General features: G+C 35.0%; 1 protein-coding gene across 1 annotated transcript; it reads left to right on the forward strand.

Annotated features, from left to right (window-relative positions):
• Window positions 1-7,215: 7,215 nt before the first annotated feature.
• Window positions 7,216-9,403, forward strand: LOC123913780 (glutathione S-transferase DHAR3, chloroplastic-like). Its single transcript, XM_045964630.1, has 4 exons — window positions 7,216-7,368; window positions 7,752-7,869; window positions 8,453-8,593; window positions 9,239-9,403. Exons 1-4 carry the CDS (start codon window positions 7,280-7,282, stop codon window positions 9,323-9,325), a joined length of 435 nt encoding a protein of 144 aa, XP_045820586.1. The 5' UTR covers window positions 7,216-7,279; the 3' UTR covers window positions 9,326-9,403.
• Window positions 9,404-21,638: the final 12,235 nt, after the last annotated feature.

Below are 21,638 nucleotides of genomic sequence, written 5' to 3' on the forward strand. Positions count from 1 at the left end.
CATGACGTGTTTTGATGGTTGTGTGGTGCATTTGGAAAATTAATAGGAATAATAAGGTGTGGAACGACCACATCATTAGTGTCATTTAGTTGAGGTAACAAGCTTTTAACGTGTGGCAGGATTGGTTCGACGCAAACATGGTTTATCATCAATATGAACAGCCGCAATAGGGTTTAGAGTGAGCCTTGTTGGGCCATACCAATTGATGAGTGGCTAAAGTGTAACGTTGATGGCAGTTTCTTCACGAATAAGTATATAATCTCTATTGCTTGCGTGTTTCGGACCAACAATGGTGTTCTTATGTGAGCACAATCACAATGATATGATCAGATGCAAACATCTACTTTGGAAGGTAAATGATTCTATGCTTATATAGTTGGCTTAATTAATAAAATGGTCCCTTAAAGATATTTTTGGTTTCAGATTGATCCCTTAAAGAAAAAAAGGTCCAAATAGGTCCTTTAAAGAAAAAAAAGTCCGAGGTATAAATAGGATCAAACTGATTAACGGATATGTCTTTAAGGGACCTATTCGGACCTTTTTTTCTTTAAGGGACCTATTTAGACCTTTTTTTCTTTAAGGGACCAATATGAAACCCAAAATGTCTTTAAGGGACCATTTTATTAATTAAGCCTATATAGTTTCTCACTCATCAACGATGACGACTATTTTTGAACTAGTCACCGGGTATTTTAAAATGCTCTTCTCATATATTAAACATTATGGCCGTGATGTCTCATCCCAGTGAGTGTGGTCAAGCGCCACTCGATACGTAGATATAGTCTTCCCCTTTGTAGGAATATATTTCATGGCAGCAGGCTTTGACTCATCGTATCTAGCAACCTGAACGCGTCCACAGATACTAGGGAAGTGTGCATGGATCCAGGCATGCAAGTTTACAACAATTTAATTAACAAGCTTAAAGTGTCATACACAAATGAATTAATAAATAAATAATAAATAATAAATAATTAACAACAAATAATTTGGTTACTTGAAGCAGGGTCATGTAACCTGTGACCGTTGTCCACTTCGGCGTGTTAGAGAGGATGTTGCAAAAAGAAGAAAAAAAATACAAATAACATTAAATAAATACCAATTGCATAATTAAATAACTTAAATAACATTGTTTTTTTTTTTTTAAAAAAAAGTTGATGGTTTATAAGTACCACCAACTTATTTACAAAGAAAATACTATAATTGCTGCTGCCAAGGATCGAACCCCTGACCAACAGCCTACACCCGCTCAGTCAGCAAGTGCCAACTGAGCTACCCCACCCACCCCAGACTTAAATAACATTGTCAAAAATAACAACAAACACTTAAAAAAATAATAAAATCGTAACAATTAAATAATAAATTTAGATAGCCTTGCTATACATATCTCACAAAATGTGTTTTGTACGATGTGAGAATGCTGGTGTTCTTCGGCCCTCCAGGAAATTCAACCAATAAGAATGAAACATTCTTCCACATCATACTAAGAAAGTGAAGTTTAATGGAGTGATGTGACGAAAAACATGATTAGTATTGGTTGACACTGTAAAATGTATATTTTTTTATTTATTTTATTTTTTAGAAAGGACCAAAATAATTTTTTTTGACGGAAGGACCAAAATTATTTAAGCCTATAAATAATTAACTTTACTCACAAATGTTTTTTTTCTTTCAAAAACTAAAGCCATAACCAAGAAAATAAAAAATAAAAGGCTTAAATGCAGTTTTACCCCCCCTATTTTGAAAAATACGGAATTTTACCCCCCTATTTTAAAATGCGGAATTTTACCCCCCCTATTTTATAATTTGTTGGATTTTGCCCCCCACCAAAATTTTGCACAAAATCTGCTTCTGAGCCTCAAGTTCAAAGCTACGCACAGAACTCAATTTGGATCAATAATTCACCAAACTGGTACCGAAACGACCGCAATCGAGTTAGTTTTCCACAGAATCAAACTCCACTAAATTTGGAGTTACAGAGAGAGATTAATTACTGTTTTAGTGAAGGTCTGTTCAAATTAATTATCGTATGAAACTACTACTGGTATTCTCGTCATTCCTCTCACCCTGTAGCTCATTTTTTAATACTATTTACATGTATGGAAATATAAAGAAATTACCCTTGTTGGCATTTCAATTTCGTCGAATTTGGAGTTACGATGTGTTCGGTAGACGATGTTGAATTTGAAGATCACAAGTAGATTTCTGCAGAATTAGTAATTGGACAGACCTTCACTAAAACGGTAATTAATCTCTCTCTGTAACTCCAAATTTAGTGGGGTTTGATTCTGTGGAAAGCTAACTCGATTACGGTAATTTCGGTAGCCATTTGGTGAATTATGGATCCAAATTGAGTTGTATGCGAAGCTTTGAAGTTGTGACTCGAAAGCAGATTTTTTGCAGAATTTTGGGGACATACCTTCACTAAAACGGTAATTAATCTCTCTTTGTAACTCCAAATTCAGTGGGGTTTGATTATGTGGAAAGATAACTCGATTACGGTCATTTCGGTATCCGTTTGGTGAATTATGGATCCAAATTGAGTTGTATGCGAAGCTTTGAAGTTGTGACTCGAAAGCAAATTTTTTGCAGAATTTTGGGGGACATACCTTCACTAAAACGGTAATTAATCTCTCTTTGTAACTCCAAATTCAGTGGGGTTTGATTATGTGGAAAGATAACTCGATTACGGTCATTTCGGTATCCTTTTGGTAAATTATTGATCAAAATTGAGTTGTGTGCGAAGCTTTAAAGTTGTGACTCGAAAGCAGAATTTTAGGGGGGGCAAAATCCAACAAATTATAAAACAGGGGGGTAAAAGTCCGCGTTTTAAAACAGGGGGGTAAAATTTCGATTTAATCAAAACAGGGGGGGCAAAACTGCATTTAAGCCAAAATAAAAAATGAGCGAGATATGAATCTCGTACGCCTACCGTTTACACCGATTCATATTCATCCTCTAACGGCTTTATTATCCACAATGTGTTCCCTTCTTCTTAAGTTCTTAGCGCTTCTTCAAACGCGTTATGAAGAGAAACCCTAAAAATCAAGATTAGGGTTACGAAGCTTGTATCTCTCGATCATCTCCAAACCCTAAATCTTGTGTCTCTTGATCATTTCTAAAACTTGTGCGGCGTCACAAATTTGCGTTCCTCTTCGAAGATTGCAGCGCTAAGTGGTCAATTTGTTTCATCGACGGAATCTTGTTTTCTTCAAGATAGGGTTCAAATGTGCGTCGAATATGGAAAAACAATTTATTCCTTTTCTCAGGTAATAGAATTTCGATCTTATGCTGTTAGATTACCAATTTTTTCATTCTTGATTCAAGATGCTTCAATCTTCTGCTTTTGTTTTAATAAAGAACTTACCATTTTGTGAGTGAAAATTTAATTGGGGGTGTACAAATCTATGAGATTTTTTGTTTTTGCTGGAAAATCTGTTATATTGTGAAACACGATAAAATTAAATATTTTTTGAAACAGTTGACAGGAAATATCATGGGGACTATATTCATAATGTACAAGTTGGATGTATTTTTGTTGTACCAAATGGAATTCTTTGCTGTGAATTGTCCATGTGATTTGAAAGAAAAGTGCTTTAAATTTACAGTGCTTTAAATGCATTATGAGTGTGAATTTGTATTCACAATATAAGGATGGTATCTATTGAGCTTTTATGACTTGATTGCAATTATATACTGCGAGATAAAATATGACCCTAAATTTTGAGACTATTGGCTGCCTCAATGACCTGATAGGAATAGATGAATATTATTTGTTAGATAAACTGTTGCTAGTATTTGGAAGTCTCATTAACCAGAAATAAACATTATTAACACTTTACTCATAATGTGAAAGTTGCCTGATGCCTTCGATGTGATATTGATATGAATTGAATTTGAATTCATTCATAATATAAGGGATGGATGCCTAGATGATCCGAAAGGAATCAATGAATATTATTTGTTGTATAAATTGATGGCTCATTGACTGGAAAAAAACATTATGAACTATATACTCATAATGTAAAAGTTGCCTGATGCCTTCGATAAACATTATGAAGTATGAACTCTTTGCTCATAATTTAAAAGTTGCCTGATGCCTTCGATGTGATATTGATATGAATTGAATTTGATTCATTCATAATATAAGGGATGGATTACTGGATGCCTAGATGATCCGAAAGGAATGAATGGATATTATTTGCTGTATAAATTGATGCTTGTATTTTGAAGGCTCATTGACCGTAAAAAAACATTATGAACTCTATACTCATAATGTAAAAGTTGCCTGATGCCTTCGATAAACATTATGAACTCTTCACTCATAATGTAAAAGTTGCCTGATGCCTTCGATAGACATTATGAACTCTTTACTCATAATGTAAAAGTTGCCTGATGCCTTCAATGTGATATTGATATGAATTGAATTTGATTCATTCATAATATAAGGGATGGATGCCTAGATGATCCGAAAGGAATCAATGAATATTATTTGTTGTATAAATTGATGCTAGTATTTTGATGGCTCATTTACCGGAAAAAAAATTATGAACTCTATACTCATAATGTAAAAGTTGCCTGATGCCTTCGATAAACATTATGAACTCTTTGCTCATAATTTAAAAGTTTCCTGATGCCTTCGATGTGATATTGATATGAATTGAATTTGATTCATTCATAATATAAGGGATGGATTACTGGATGCCTAGATATCCGAAAGGAATGAATGGATATTATTTGCTGTATAAATTGATGCTTGTATTTTGATGGCTCATTGACCGTAAAAAAACATTATGAACTCTATACTCATAATGTAAAAGTTGCCTGATGCCTTCGATTATGAGTAAAGAGTTGCCCGTTGTCTTCGATAGACATTATGAACTCTTTACTCATAATTTAAAAGTTGCCTGATGCCTTCGATGTGATATTGATATGAATTGAATTTGATTCATTCATAATATAAGGGATGGATGCCTAGATGATCCGAAAGGAATCAATGAATATTATTTGTTGTATAAATTGATGCTAGTATTTTGATGGCTCATTGACCGTAAAAAACCATTATGAACTCTATACTCATAATGTAAAAGTTGCCTGATGCCTTCGATTAACATTATGAACTCATTACTCATAATGTTTGTAAAAGTTTCCTGATGCCTTCGATGTGATAGTATTTGGAAGTCTCATTAACCGGAAATAAACATTATGAACACTTTACTCATAATGTATAAGTTGCCTGGTGCCTTCGATGCGATATCAATATGAATTGAATTTTATTCATTCATGATATAAGGGATGGATTATTGGATGCCTTGATGACCCGAAAGGAATCAATGAATATTATTTGTTGTATAAATTGTTTGTAGTATTGTGATGCCCCATTGACCCTAAAAAACATTACGAACTCTTTACTCATAATGTAAAAGTTACATGATGCCTTTGATATGAATTTAATTTGATTCATTCATAATATAAGTGATGGATTATGAACTCTTTACTCATAATGTAAAAGTTGCCTGATGTCTTCGATGAGATATTGATATGAATAGAATTTGATCCCTTCATAATACAAGGGATGGATTATTGGATACATCGATGAGCTGAAAGGAATCAGTGAATATTATCTGTTATATAAAAATAAAATGTTGCTAGTATATTTTTGGATGTCTCATTGTTGACTGTAAAAAAAAACATTATGAACTCTTTAATCATAATGTAAAAGTTGCATGATGCCTTCGATGCGATATTGATATGAATTGAATTTGATTCATTCAAAATATAAGGGTGGATTATTGGAATTGGATGTCCCGATGACCTGAAAAGAATCATTGAATACTATTTGTTATATAAACTGCTGCTAATATTTGGATGTATGACCGTAAGAAAACATGGCGGCGATGGCGTTTGCAGCGATTGACACGATTCACAATTTCATATGTATATATGACATTGTGAATTTCTTCAATGGTGATAACTAAGGTATATACATGTTTGATTTATTGGAGCAGAAACTTTGCCGGTTTGATAATTGCAAGTTAAGAATTTCTTCAATGTTTGTCTATGTTATTATTTATTCACAGTATGAACGGTTGATACTTTTGTTTCAGTTGAATATACAGAAAGAGTTGGAGAGGTTGCTAAGAAGCACGGATTGAAGCTTCATATAGATGGAGCTCGTATATTTAATGCATCCGTTGTGATTTTTTTTTATCTTATGATATGGTTAATATCCTTATAATTAAAATACATTAGAGATATACACTTAGCATAAACATGCAATGATCTGAGATATACATTAGAGATATACAATTAATATCCTTATAATTCTGTTTAATGAGTGAGATTCTTTGTGGTGAAGCAACGATCTGGAACAAAGGTAACATTCTACTGTACCGAGAACCTGAGCTTATTGAAGAGAACGCCCTTGGTATAAATTGTGTACATTTTGTTATATATATATATATATATATATATATATATATATATATAAATTGACATGAAGACAATTCACAAGTTGACATAAAATCAGATATCTGCAGCATGCTATTAAGGATTGATATTTTCTGAACAAATGAAATAAAATTGGACCTAGTTGAGGTGAGCTTTTGAAGGGGTGTCCAGCTAGTATGATATCATTGATCCTTTCTGTTGCTTAATAATATAGGCAGAACATTAGCGCCTGGGTGTATCTTATAATTAGCAGAAAGTTTTGATGTTCAGTTTAGGATTTTGAGCTGTGTGCAAATGTTCAATAATAAACTATTTAAATTTGGTCTCTTAAAGTTAATGGTGATCTTATAATTAGCAGAAAGTTTTGATGTTCAGTTTAGGATTTTGAGCTGTGTGCAAATGTTCAATAATAAACTATTTAAATTTGGTCTCTTAAAGTTAATGGTGATCTTCTTGTCCATTTCTCTCTGCTAAGTTTTTCCTTTGACATTTTAATTTGTTTTTAATAAAACTCGATCACTTATGAAGCATGCACACGGCAAGGACACTGACACGTCGACACTGATAATAATTTTAAAAAATGACATAATTCAATGTAATCAAGTGTCGGTGTCATGTTGGTGTCGGACACCGCCACGTGTCCGACATCGGGATACGCCTAATCCGAGGAGTGTCCGTGTTTCATTTATAAAATATATAGACAAGTTCACAACTTTTTCTATCCTCGTACTAACCTTAGTATTCTGTTTCATTGTAATAATTTGTTCAGTTCATTCAGGTTCCTTGAAATCAGTCCTGAAGGTAAAGTTCCTGTAATAAACTTCGATGGGAAATGGGTTGCCGATTCAGATGTAATCACAAAATATTGGAAGAGAAGTATCCTAGCCCTCCATTGGTGACTCCACCTGAAAAGGCTACAGCGTATGCTTCTTGCTTACAGACTTCCTCATCATTTGGAGATACGTTAAATCTATAAAATCTAATTTTCTTGCACATGGCTTTGAATTTTTTGGAAAATGCACGGTGATATAATTATATAAACTTAAACAACATTTTCCTTGCTCTTCTTTTAGCCCTGTCTGGATAAACAGTTCAATAAAACGCTTATAACATATGCGCTTATCGTATAAATGCTGATTCTATAAGAAAAGATAAAAAAAAGTCAGTTGGTTTTCATATAAACTATAAGATGTTTTCATAAGCTCTCAACTTATCTAATGTGTGCCTTTTATTCTCTGATGTTTACATGGTTGTATTACATTTACTTCGATTATCTAATGTGAGCATGTGTTTTTTTTCTATAGTGGATCAAAGATATTTTCTACATTTATTGGATTTCTCAAGAGCAAAGATCCCAAAGACGGAACAGAACAAACATTACTGAATGAACTAAGCCCCTTCAATGATTACCTCAAGGAAAATGTATGACATTCTTTTTCGTTCTATTTTTGTCTTGCTATTTGTTTGAAATCTTGTATAGGTTGTTGATTAGTCATAGAGGATATAGAGTGGAATTCTTTTCCCCACAAATTATTATCCTTGCTTAAGTGGTTCCCTCTAGTCCATGATTCTTTTTCTTAACATAAACTTTCGGTATTTTAGGTCGATCAACCCTGACTCGAGCATTACCTTTTTTTCCTGCCTTATGGTCATGGACCCTATAACTTTTCTTGTAGCGTACATCGCTGAGTTGGGGCCTCTTGTGCTCCATCTACATAAGATGTTACGACATGTTAAATGGAGATCAGGGAATAAATTCATGCTTTATATAGTTAATTGCTTTATATACTTGACTTTCATTTCATCACTTTAAGGGAACACAATCCATGAAATTTTTATTTTGTAACTTTACCTATTGGTGATTATGAAGAACATGATCCAAGACATTATTATTTTTGTAACTTTTAGGGCACTGTTTTCTTGTTTCGTTCCTCCTGGATTTGTTGTCATTTTTTCCCCTTATTTCGTATAAGAAATCTGTGCAAATTTTTTCTTGTTGTAGGGGGGTCCTTTTATCAATGGGAAAGATATATCTGCAGCTGACTTATCACTTGGACCAAAGCTATACCATTTGGAGATTGCTTTAGGGCATTTTAAGAAATGGAAAATACCTGATTCACTGCCCTTTTTGAAGTCTTACTTCAAGGTATGTTCAAGATTATACTTGCCAGTCAAAATCTATCATTTTCTTGTACTTTTAGACTTTTCAAATCTAGAGTTGAATGCCGACTATACTCCCTTAAACCTATAGTTGCGGAAATCATGTCCAAAGATGTTCTGCTCTGTCCATGCTTAAAGATCATAGGCTAATGAGTGAAACTGATTTATCAATAGGGAGACCTGTGAATTTGGAGTTTCTTATGAGCTCTAAATTCAAATGTTTTTGGTAATGTCCTTTGACCTTTGCAAACCTTATCTTTGTATATGGGAATAGTCTTTGGCTCAATCCTGTTTTTACAATTTGGAACTTTTTCCTCAATACTCAAATGTTTTCAGTAATGGGATTCCTCACATTTTTCCTTACCAAATAGTAGTATGAGAGGATCCCCTTTGGGCAATTACCGATCTCTGAAGTGGTGCTGCGAAACAACCCCAGCTGGTAAAATACTAAATAATTATCTACCTTACCAATGCCGAGCGTTAACGAATAATAAGATCAATCCTGATTGTCTTGCACTTTCATACAACCCAAGCTGAAGTTAGCTTGTTGTCCCCTGATATGATTCATTGTTTGTTGCTACCTTTGTTTAACTTTAAGTTTGCTATATATCTAACGATGTTGAACGTACAGGATATTTTCTCAAGGGAATCATTCATCAACACACGTGCACAGCCGGAGGATGTCATTGAAGGTCGGGGTCCTAAAGTGGAGGGTTGATAGTGATCATTCATGATACCAATGGAATAAAAAATCAAATTTTTATTCCTTTTTGGTTTGGCAGGCTATTAGATTGTGATAGGTATGTATATGAATTTATGAATAAAGATGAATGGAATATTATATTACTGATATTATAACTGCACTTTGTTGGAATTGAATACAAAAGAAAACTGTAAATGAGGAATGAAAAGGATAACTGAATGATAGTGACACTATCAAACCCAAAAGAGTACAATGACTCTCCCAAATCACCAATGATTGATGACCCTACTTTCTCAACAGAAAACTTGGTTACTTTATTCCTTCCCATACTACTCCTTATATAGCGCTACTGTCACGCACTTCTCACACACCTCACTCGCCTGATAAGCACATGCTACACCTTGCACATGCTATTATTCATTTCCCTTCTTTTTCTCATTCTTCCATCGTTTTCTCGAATATACCCTCCATTCTTTAGGTCCCACATTATTATTAAGACTCACATCCTTATCAATACCACCTGTCTCAAAAAGAGCCTTGTCCTCAAGGCTAAAATCTTGAAACTGTACTGCTATAAACGCACCATCTTCCCATGTAACCTCCTCCAAAGATTTATTTTTCCATTGGATCAAACTTTGATGAACAGCATTGCCACTTTGCAAGGTAATTCTTGAGCCCAAAATCTTCTCAGGATATATATCCTCTTCTAAAGAAATTTCTAGCTCTTTAGGAAGCTCTCCTTGAACTGGATAATCACCCACGGCTTTTTTTAATAAGGAGACATGAAAAATCGGATGGATTTTTGAACTAGCAGGTAGTTCAAGTTTATAAGCCACTGCACCCACTCTTTCAACTATCTGAAATGGTCCATAGAATCTTGCAGCCAGTTTTTGATTAATTCTTTTGATCAGAGTGTTGCCTATGAGGTCGAAGCTTCAAAAACACCCATTCACCAACACTGAAATGTAAATCTCTTCTTTTTTTATCAGCATATATCTTCATTTGTTGTTGAGCTTTTAATAAGTGTGTCTTTAATTGATTCAAAGCTTCATCCCTCTCTGTTAATTCCAAAGCTTCATCCCTCTCTTTTAATAAGTGTGTCTTTAATTGATTCAAAGCTTCATCCCTCTCTGTTAATTCCAAAGCCACAGCAGCAACTTTAGTTTGATTGCTTAAGAACCTCAACAAAGTAGGAGGAGATCTACCATATACCACTTCAAAAGGAGATTTATTAATTGATATATGATACGTAGTGTTATACCAATATTCCGCCCACGAAATCCAATAAGCCCAAGACTTAGGCTGATCAGAAGCAAATCATCGCAGATAACTTTCCAAACATCTATTAATTACTTCAGTTTGTCCATCCGTTTCCGGATGATAAGCAGAACTCATCTCAAGTTTTGTACCCTGCAGCTTGAATAACTCACTCCAAAAGTGACTTATGAATAAAGGATCTCTGTCACTAATGATTGTTGAAGGAATGCCATGCAAACGAACTACCTCTTTTACAAATAATTCAGCCACTGATTTTGCCGTATAAGGGTGCTTTAATAGTATAAAATGACTATACTTTGACAATCGATCAACAACAATCAGAACAGCTTCAAACCCCTTTGATTTGGGCAACCCTGTGATAAAATCAATAGATAAGTCTTCCCATATAGCATTGGGAATTTGTAGGGGCTGCAGCAAAACCTCCTGGTGTAGTAGCTGTATATTTCTGCCTTTGGCAGATATCACAAGCTCGAACAAAGTCTCTAACTGCTTTCTGCATGCCTACCCAGTAGATATTAGCAGCAATCCTCCTATAAGTTCTAAGGAACCCAGAATGGCCCCCCATAGGAGTACTATGAATCTCTGCAAGTAAGATAGGAATAGAAGGAGAGGTTGCAGGGATAACCAATCTCCCATGGTAAAACAAAATTCCCTGCTGGACTACATATCCCGGTTTGCCATCAGGATTGTCAGTCAACTCAGAGATCAACTTCTGAATTTGAGCATCTTGTGCCGCTTCCTTCAATAGCTTCTGCCCTTCCAGCCATTGAGGAGAAGACACCATGACATTCAAATCCAAGTCAGCATCTTGTGTCAAATTCTGCAGTGGCATCTGCCCTCCCAACCTTTGAGAAGATGACATCAAGACTTTCATTTCTTCTTCACCATAGCACCTTGACAAAGCATCAGCAGCTTTGTTATCTGTGAAGTGGAAGAAATAGTCACAAGAAAGGGGGGTTTGAATTGTGACCCTTTTAAAAAATAATCCTGCACTCTTTTAAAAACTAACTCAACAGAAAACGTTAGAATGATCTCAGAAGGATCTGGTTAGCAGTAAAACAAATTCAAAGTGAATTGTGTGCTTAGTGTTTGCTCGAAATAAAAAATGAGGGAAGAGAGAATCAACACACAACAATTATACTGGTTCACCCCCTAATAGTATGGGTTACGTCCAGTCCCTCACGCTCCGTGAGTATCCACTATAATCTTGAGATGCTAGTAATCTCAAATTACAAACCTCCTTGATCTAAACCAAGATCAATAACCTTAAGCTCTACAAGCTTAATATCTACCTCACTCCTACAAACTAAGGTGTCACTCAATCAATAGTTACGTATTGACTTGAGCCAATCTTTCTTTTACAATAAGTTGTTCGGATCACAAGCTTTCAAATGAAGAGAAAATCAAGTTGAGAAGCTAATAGAAGAATACACTCAGTTCACTCAATGATATACTGATCCAAGTATGTGATGTTAGAGAGCTGGAGTGAGAGTGGAAGAGTTTGATGACTTGGTCGAAAAAGACAAGTGTAGATCTTGAAATTTGTAGTTGAAACTTTTGAGATATTTGCTTGTTGAAAAACTCAAAGGATAATTTGAGAAGCAAATCAAAACACTCAAAATACTCAGAAGTACTGATGAGAATGGAGAGCTTGAGTATGAGTGATGAAAGAAGAGCTTGGTACCTTGTACGAAAAAGACAAGTATAGAATGAATGTTGTAGTGTGAGCTCTCAAGTCTTCAAAGCACCCAAGTGTGCTATTTATAGATGTTGTTTGTCCTTTGTTTCGTGGTCTCCAAGTAAGTTTGAGTGGAGCACAAGACTAGCCGTTAGTCCTTTAAAAGCCACATCAAAATATTTGATGAGAGAGAAGATGCTTCATGGGAATGTTCTTAGAATGATGATGTCATGAGGAGCGTGAGTTTGAGCATCTTTGAGCTGTATAAACTTGTTCTCCACGAACAAGCACTGTTGAAGCCTTGGGAGATCAATTATAACAGCTGGATACAGCTGGAGAGAATCTTTCGATCAAGAGCAGGAAATCTGCTTGATTCTGGAACGTTCTTAGATCGTTCTCACAGAGTATTTTCTGTTTCTTGGCCTAGATCATATAGAGAAGAATGCTTTGTTTGTTTTGATTTCGTAGGCCTCAAGATATTCATGATGATCATATGATGATAGCTGATCTTCTTATCCTTTTACTATTCATGTGTACTTGTAAAAGTACAAGTAACTTTCTATTGTAGATAAAGAGCATAGTGAAATATATTTTATGAAGTCCTTTGAGAAGTACCATTTCAAACTTGGTGTCTCCTTTTCATTGGTCCATAAATGTCTTCAAATAATCTCTGAATAGAGCATGTGAGCTTGAGAAATAAATTGTCAAAGACATGTTCATGTTTATTCCTTAAACATGACCAAATAGGAAGCTTTCTTTTGCTATCATTTAATCCTTGCTTTAGATGACTTATATCCTGTAGAGATTCTCTTCAATGAAGTCCTTTGCAAAAGTGCTTATTTGTCTCTTGTTCAGATGATATCAATTAAATGCTTATTGTTGATGTATAGCTTTGCACGTGAGAAAAAGTGCAGACTGGAGAATGTTCTCTGATCATTCTCATAAACTTGCAGTTTTCAACAATTTCAAGTAGAGTGATATATAATGAATGAGCTTTAGTTCCTGTCTATATTAATCACTCAAGAGCACTTGTTAGATCACAATAAGTGCTTGTGTTGAAGTACTAACTTGGAAGAGTTGATTCCTTTAACTGGAGAATGTTCTCGGATCATGCTTGAAACAGTATTCAACACTTTTCTTAAGGAGTGGGACATATAATCTTGTTGCTGCAAAACTTCCCATAATTCCTTTTGATGTTTTCACACATTGTTGTATGTTCATTGAGTATCTTTGAGATTCTTCAGTAAAGGCGTGAGTGTACTCATAATGAGAATGATTAAAACTTTTATGCCTTGTGCATAAGCTCCTTTGTAAAACTCATGGAAAATCATTCTCAAACATTGTCATCTTGAGAAGCTTTGGTAGGATGATACTTTGACGTTAATTGCAGTAGTAAATCCTCAAAGCATGTAGTACAAAACTCAATGTGAGTTTTGTCACACAACATCGATCCTTTTGTAGCTTGTAATCCTTTTGTAACATCTATCCATAGTATATTCTTTTGTAGCTTGTGATGCAGGTTTTTCCATTATGATTCTTCAACTACGATCATCATAATCTTTCTTGAATATTTAATTCTCATTGTAAACCTTGTGATGAAGATGAAGACTATGAAGTTTACTTTCTTTGTTTGAACCTTAAACCAATCCTCGTAAACGACAGTCTTTAAAAAATCTTCTTGATGCTTGTGATACTACTGTTGTAATTATCAGATGATACTCCAAATTTTTCACTGTTTGAGTATATAAATGCACTTGTTGATGTGAGTGACTTCTAGCTCGTCCATTTTTGCTAGTATCTATTTTTCAACAAAAACTCAAGTGCAAACATCAGTAGATCACCATTCATAAAACTTAACATTTATTCCATAAGGTTTGTTGTCATTAAAACACTAAAATGGATTTTGCCTCAACAATCTGGTCCAGGTTTATACAACACTTCAAATTGATATCCCAACAGTTTGGCAAGCCAACATTGTTGGTTAGGGGATGAAACTCTTTGTTGCAAAAAATGTTTCAAACTCTTGTGGTCAGTGTACACCAAGAATTTCTTGCCTAATAAATAATGTCGCCAATGTTGAATTGATAAAACAAGAGCCATGAGCTCTTTTTCATAAACTGATTTGGCTAAATTTCCTTCAGATAAGGCCTTACTGAAATAAGCTATAGGTTGTTTTTGCTGCGTCAATACAGCTCCTATGCCTCTCCCTGCAGCGTCACATTCCACCTCAAATGGTAGCTCAAAATTTGGCAAAGCCAATACAGGTGCCGTAGTCATGATAAGCTTCAATTTGATGAAAGCATTAGCTGCTTCTGGTCCCCAATTAAAGTTGTCTTTTTTTTGTTAGTTCCGTCAAGGGTTTGGCTATCTTGCCATAATCCTTAATGAACTTTCTGTAATAACCAGTCAGCCCCAAAAATCCTCTCACTCCTTTGACATTTTTTGGTACAGGCCACTCACTGACACACTTAACCTTGTCTGGATCAACTGCCACCCCTTTACCAGAAATGATATGGCCTAGATAATCCACATGTTGACCCCCAAATTTACATTTCTTCTGATTGGCTACAAAACATTTTTCTAACAACACAGCCAATACTTGTTCCAAATGTAAAAGATGTTCAGACATAGTTTTGCTATAAACTAGAATTTCCTTAAATAAGGCCTAAACAGATCATTTATAGTGGCTTGAAACATAGCAGGTGCAATCATTAAGCCAAACGGCATCACTAAATATTCATAATGCCCATCATGTGTTCTATAAGCAGTCTTATGAATGTCTTCTTCAAGCACCCTAATCTGGTGATATTTAGACTTAAGATCAATTTTAGAGAATATTGTAGGATACTTATCGGGCACTGTAGCTTTGTTCAGAGCTCTATAATCCACACACATTCTCCAACTATTGTCCTTCTTCTTTACCAATATCACAGGGCTAGAAAAAGCACTCATGCTCTGCCTAATGACTCCAGCCTCTAACAACTCTCTAATTTGTCTTTCAATCTCCTCTTTTTGGTGATGTGGATACCTATAAGGCCGCACATTAACAGCACCATGTTCAGGAAAAAGTTTAATTTGATGTGCTTGAGACCTCATTGTTGGTAATTTGATAGTATCTTGGAATACTTCAGCAAATTTCTTCAACAATTTCTGAAGATCGTGATTTGTTCCTTCCCCATCTTTCTTTTCTTGATGCAGTGATTTCATTCACCAATCTCCATCATTATGTTTGTTTGTAAGAAACGAATTGCGGTAACACTGCTTCTCATGATTTTCTCCTTGGCCTTGCAAGGTTATTGACTTTCCTTGATGCCAAAATTGCATTGTTAGAGTCTTCCAGTCCATCAACACCTTCCCCAAAGTACACAGCCAAGACACCCCTAACACAACATCCAATCCTCCTAAATCCAAAATCAACGCATCCACCACCACCTTCATATTTCCCGGTATCAGTGATAACCCTTCACATACTCCTTTACTCACTACTTTATGACCATCTCCAAGTTTAATTTTCCTTTCATCAACAGGTTTTACAGCCAAACCCAGAGCAGTAGCTAAGTTTGGTGAAATGAAATTGTGGCTGACACCACTATCGATTAATACAACCACATCAATGTTTTCAAGTTTTCCTCTAATTTTCATAGTTTTGTACTCACCCATACTACCCAAAACTTCCTCTTCAATCTCATTGTCCTCCTCAGCTTCTAGAGACACAATCTCTCCCTCTTCATTCAAGCTTTCCCCCTCTCACAAAACCAACAAACGTAAAGATCCTTCAGGGCATTTGTGAAGTGTTGGGTGCCATTTTCCCCCACACTTGAAGCATAACCCTTTAGCCCGATGTTCCTCTACCTCATTATTGTGGATACTCCTCACTCCTTTCCACCGATCAACAAAACCTCCACGACGCTTTGTTTCGTTTTTGCGAGCAGTAGATGATAAAGATGTAGTCGTATTTTGATTTTGGTTTGAGTGACCCGTTTTGAAACTCGGGTTAGCCCAACCCGATTTCATATTTCGGTTAGAGTCTTTAGGGTTTAAACCTTCCCGTTTTTTGCCCTAGAAATAGATCCATCCCAATCACTTCGGCCCATATGATCCGTTTTACCCTTTCTTCCAAAATTACCCTCCTCTGTGTCGTCGTCTTCTCTGAGTTCTTCTTCAACATCTTTCGCGATGCGCATCATCTGCATACACGATATAGGATTCAAGGTGCGAACACGACGTCGGATCTGTGGTTTCAACCCACTCATAAAATAACCCAGATACTGTTCTTCAGGCAAACGTCCTACCTGAGAATACAGTAACTCAAAAGCTTCCACATATTCCTCCACGCTCCCGATCTGGCGTAACGTCGACAATTCCTCAAAAGGATTCTCCAATCGACGACCACCATAGCGAGCAATCAGCGATTTCTTCAACTTTTCCCATGAAAGGTGATCCTCTGTTTCCATCAACAAATTAAACCAGTGGATCGTTGGTCCTTCCATGCTAAGTCTTGAGAGCTTCACTCTCATCTCAACTGGAGTTTGTTGAACCTCAAAATAAATCTCAGCACGAGTAATCCAAGCTACAGGATCATTTCCTTCGAACAAAGGAAGTTTCACTTTCTTCCCTGCGAATCGAGATTCATTCATGGTTGAAGTTTCAACCGATTCTTCTCTCACTGATTCATCTCTTGCTGGTTGTAGAACAATCGTTGGATCTAATGTGTTGTTTGAATTCAATCTCTGAAGTAGTTGTTGAAATTCTGGTACACAGTAGACAAGTGTTGTCCACGATGTTCAGACACTTGTCTTAGCAGTAAGAACCATAAAGCAGGACATTAAAAACATATACTGAAAAGCATAGCAGCCTACTCTGGGGGCATACCACGCCAGGGGTAAAGTCCACTAAATAGTATCAATTCAGAGCTAAACTCCCACGTTTACAACTCCTCACTTAATCACTACCCGTGCTATACTTTCTACCTAAGACTCACCTAGGTATGAGGCCCTCCTCAACCCCTCTCTTCAATCACAGACAGCGATTGGATCAACAGAACAATTTTGAACAAACTAGAAGACAAACTTCCATGACAAATACCTAGCCAACGACTAAGTTCACAATTTGGAGTTGCTTAAAAGCTTCCTCCAAGTACACTACTCAACTCATTACCTACAGGATTCTAAGTGAGGACAGGTGACCATCTCACAACCCGAGTGGTTCACTTACACCAACTCTCCTAGAGAGTGGCTTAAAGACACGAAACCCTAAAAGACTACATCTTTGATATTCTATATTGATTATGGTTTCGGTGCATAAAACAGGGTTAGTAGCACCCTTTATATAGCAGAACCTTCGTGAGCTTTGTATCAATAAACTTCTGCTCCAAGAAAATCTTCAGAGGTTATATTATAAAATTAAATCTTTGATTCCTTAATTTTATATAAAACTTGAGGTCCAAGTAACCTAATACAGCCGCCTTCTGAAGACAAATAAACCACGTGCGCCTTGTTGTATAAGTAAGCACGAAACAATTCTTCAAGCAAATCTTCAAAAGATTGCATATAAAAATAAAAACGCAGGCTGGCGTGCAGTCAGATCACGCAGGTGTTGTTCCAATGTGTACGTACATCTGTCTCAACACATGATGTATGCACATATGTCTCAACACTTGGCCTAAAGATGTTTTTGCAAAAATGTAGCCAACATACAAAAACCCAATAGTTTTACCATTTGTTGCACCAACGTACCCAACGTTCCTTTGATCTCTTCAACGGATGCTTCCAAGACTGTCACTCGATCACCTATTTTAGGATTTCCTGATTTCCTTGGCATCAATCACACAGAACGATGGGGAATTGGATCCGGCAGGTCGGACCAATTTGATAGGTATGTATATGAATTTATGAATAAAGATGAATGGAATATTATATTACTGATATTATAACTGCACTTTGTTGGAATTGAATACAAAAGAAAACTGTAAATGAGGAATGAAAAGGATAACTGAATGATAGTGACACCAATGATTGATGACCCTACTTTCTCAAATCTCAACAGAAAACTTGGTTACTTTATTCCTTCCCATACTACTCCTTATATAGCGCTACTGTCACGCACTTCTCACACACCTCACTCGCCTGATAAGCACATGCTACACCTTGCACATGCTATTATTCATTTCCCTTCTTTTTCTCATTCTTCCATTGTTTTCTCGAATATACCCTCCATTCTTTAGGTCCCACATTATTATTAAGACTCACATCCTTATCAGATTGCTCGTAGAAACCTACACCAAAGAGAAAATTCAAGTATCTTAACTTCCTTTATCACGGAATGTGCTTCTTTAAGAAGGCACGTCTTCATCTTGAAGTATGATTTCATTTTCTCTACTTTGATTGTAGGGGAAAACCAAACTTTTGACTTTCTTTGAACTAATAGTTGAAGGAAAATGTTAAAACTAAGTAACATTTGGATTTTGAGTTTCTTTGAATTTCTGTTATTTTGATTCTATAAATTTATTTGCAGGTGTGAACCGATACTACATGTGTTTGATTGATTTACTACTTGGTGGTGGGGGTAATTTTGATTTATGCTTAGATGGATATTCGTAAGTATTGTTCTAATCTAATGCAGCTTGGCATCTTTTATTACATTTTACTAATAGTTGAAGTGCTACTTCAAGGATTTTTCTTGACTTAATCATTTAATGTTAATGATGTCTTGTTGTTTAGTCCTCGTTAGACTTGGGAATTGTCTATCCACGAGATTTTGTTTATTGAACCGTGTTTTAATTTCTATAGTTTTCAAATGTATCTGTATGATTACCTAAAGAAACGAGGATTGTCCTACACTGCTGAAATGTTCAGAAGAGAAGCTCAAGTTACTACACAACCTCCTTTGGGTATATTTCTTTATTCATTGCTATAATCTTTTCTGTCTTGTTCTGTTTCGATTCTGTGGCTGATTATTATAACTGTGTTTTCAGAATTCCATGAATATCCACATGGATTCTTCTGCTTTTGTTTTAATATAGAACTTACCATTTTGTGAGTGAAAATTTTAACTGGGGGTATACAAATCTATGAGATTTTTTGTATATGCTGGAAAATCCTGTAATATTGTGAAACACGATAAAATGAAATACTTTTTTCTGCACTATATGAGCCTAAATTTTAAAACAGTTGGAAGGAAATATCAACTTACAAGTTGGATGTATTTTTGGTGTACCAAATGAAATTCTTTACTGTGAATAGTACATGTGATTTGAAATCTCTTTTTGTAATTTGAAAAAGGATGATATAACCCCCAAGTTTGATGGTAGGAATCGATGAATGTTTTTTTGCTCCAAAATTTTGTAATTGTTGGGATACCTAAGCGATTTTAAAGAAAAGTGCATGATGCACACTTTATTTATAATGTAGAAATTTACTGTGCTTTAAATGCATTATGAGTGTGAATTTGTATTCTTAATATAAGGGTGGTATCTATTGAGCTTTTTATGACTTGAATGCAATTATATACTACAAGATAAAATATGAGCCTAAATTTTGAGACTATTGGCTGCCTTGATGACCTGAAAGGAATCGATGAATATTATTTCTTAATATAAACTGTTGCTAGTATTTGGCAGTCTCATTAATTGGAAATAAACATTATGAACACTTTACTTGTAATGTAAAAGTTGCCTGATGCCTTCGATGCGATATCAATATTAATTGAATTTGGATTCATTCATAATATAAGGGATGGATTATTGAATGGCTCGATGACCCGAAAGGAATCAATGAATATTATTTGTTATATAAATTGTTGATCGTATTTGCATGCATGCCTCATTGACCGTAAAAAAACATTATGAACTCTTTACTCACAATGTAAAAGTTGCCTGATGCCTTCGATTGATGCGATATTGATATGAATTGAATTTGACTCATTCATAATATAAGGGATGGATTATTGGATGGCTCGATGACCCGAAAGGAATCAATGAATATTATTTATTGTATAAATTGATGCTAGTATTTTGATGCCTCATTGACCGTAAAGAAACATTATGAACTCTTTACTAATAATGTAAAAGTTGCCTATTGCCTTTGAAGTGATATTGATATGAATTGAATTTGATTCATTCATAATATAAGGGATGGATTATTGGATGCCTCGATGACCCGAAAGGAATCAATGAATATTATTTGTTATATAAATTGTTGCTTTGCTAGTATCTGGATGCCTCATTGACCCTTAAAAAACACTATGAACTCTTCAGTGATAATGTAAAAGTTGTCTGATGCCTTCGATGCGATATTGATATGAATTGAATTTGATCCCTTCATAATATAAAGGATGGATTATTGGATATCTTGATGACCCCAAAGTAATCAATGAATATTATCTGTTATATAAAATTTTTGATTCATTCTTAATGTAAGAGATGGATTATCGGATGCCTTGATGACTTGAAAGGAATCAATGAATATTATTTGTTATATAAAATAAAATGTTGCTAGTATATTTTTGGATGTCTCATTGACTATAAAAAAAACATTATGAACTCTTCAGTCATAATGTAAAGTTGCATGATGCCTTCGACGTGATATTGATAAGAATTGAATTTGATTCATTTAAAATATAAGGGATGGATATTGGATGTCTCGATGACCTGAAAAGAATCATTGAATATTATTTGTTATATAAACTGCTGCTAATATTTGGATGCATGACCTTAAAAAAAAAATAAAGAATTCTTTAATCATAATGTAAAAGTTGCTTGATGGCTTCGATGCGATATTGATAGAAACATTATGAACAGTCTCTTCACATTATAAAAGTTGTATGATGCCCTTTAATGCGATATTGATATGAGTTGAATTTTATTCATTCATAATATAAGAGATGGATTCGTTGAGATATAATGACCCTAAATGCAATTATAGAATGTGAACTGCCGCTGTGAGATAAAATATAGGATGACTCGATGAATCAAGGATATTAGTTGTTTTATAAATGTTTCAAGTATTTGGATGCTTCGACGACACTAAAGGAAGCATTGTCAATTTACTTATAATTTAAAAGTTGCCTGATGCCTTCAATGTTATATTATATGAATTGAATTTTATTCATTCATACATAATAGAAGGGATGAAATTTGTTGTGATTTAATGACCCTGAATGCAAATATAGACAGAGATTTGCAGCTGCGAGATGGAATATGGGATGCCTGGATGATCCAAAGAAAACCTAAAGAAACCCTTGTGAACACTACACTTATTATGGAGATTATTTGTTGTATAAATGTTTCAATTATTTGGATGCTTTGATATGACCTAAAGAAAACCTTGTGAACACTACACTCATAATTTTAAAGTTGAATGCTATCTTAAATGG

The sequence above is a fragment of the Trifolium pratense genome, linkage group LG3 (genome assembly GCF_020283565.1).
Source record: "Trifolium pratense cultivar HEN17-A07 linkage group LG3, ARS_RC_1.1, whole genome shotgun sequence".
NCBI classification, from domain to species: Eukaryota; Viridiplantae; Streptophyta; class Magnoliopsida; order Fabales; family Fabaceae; genus Trifolium; species Trifolium pratense.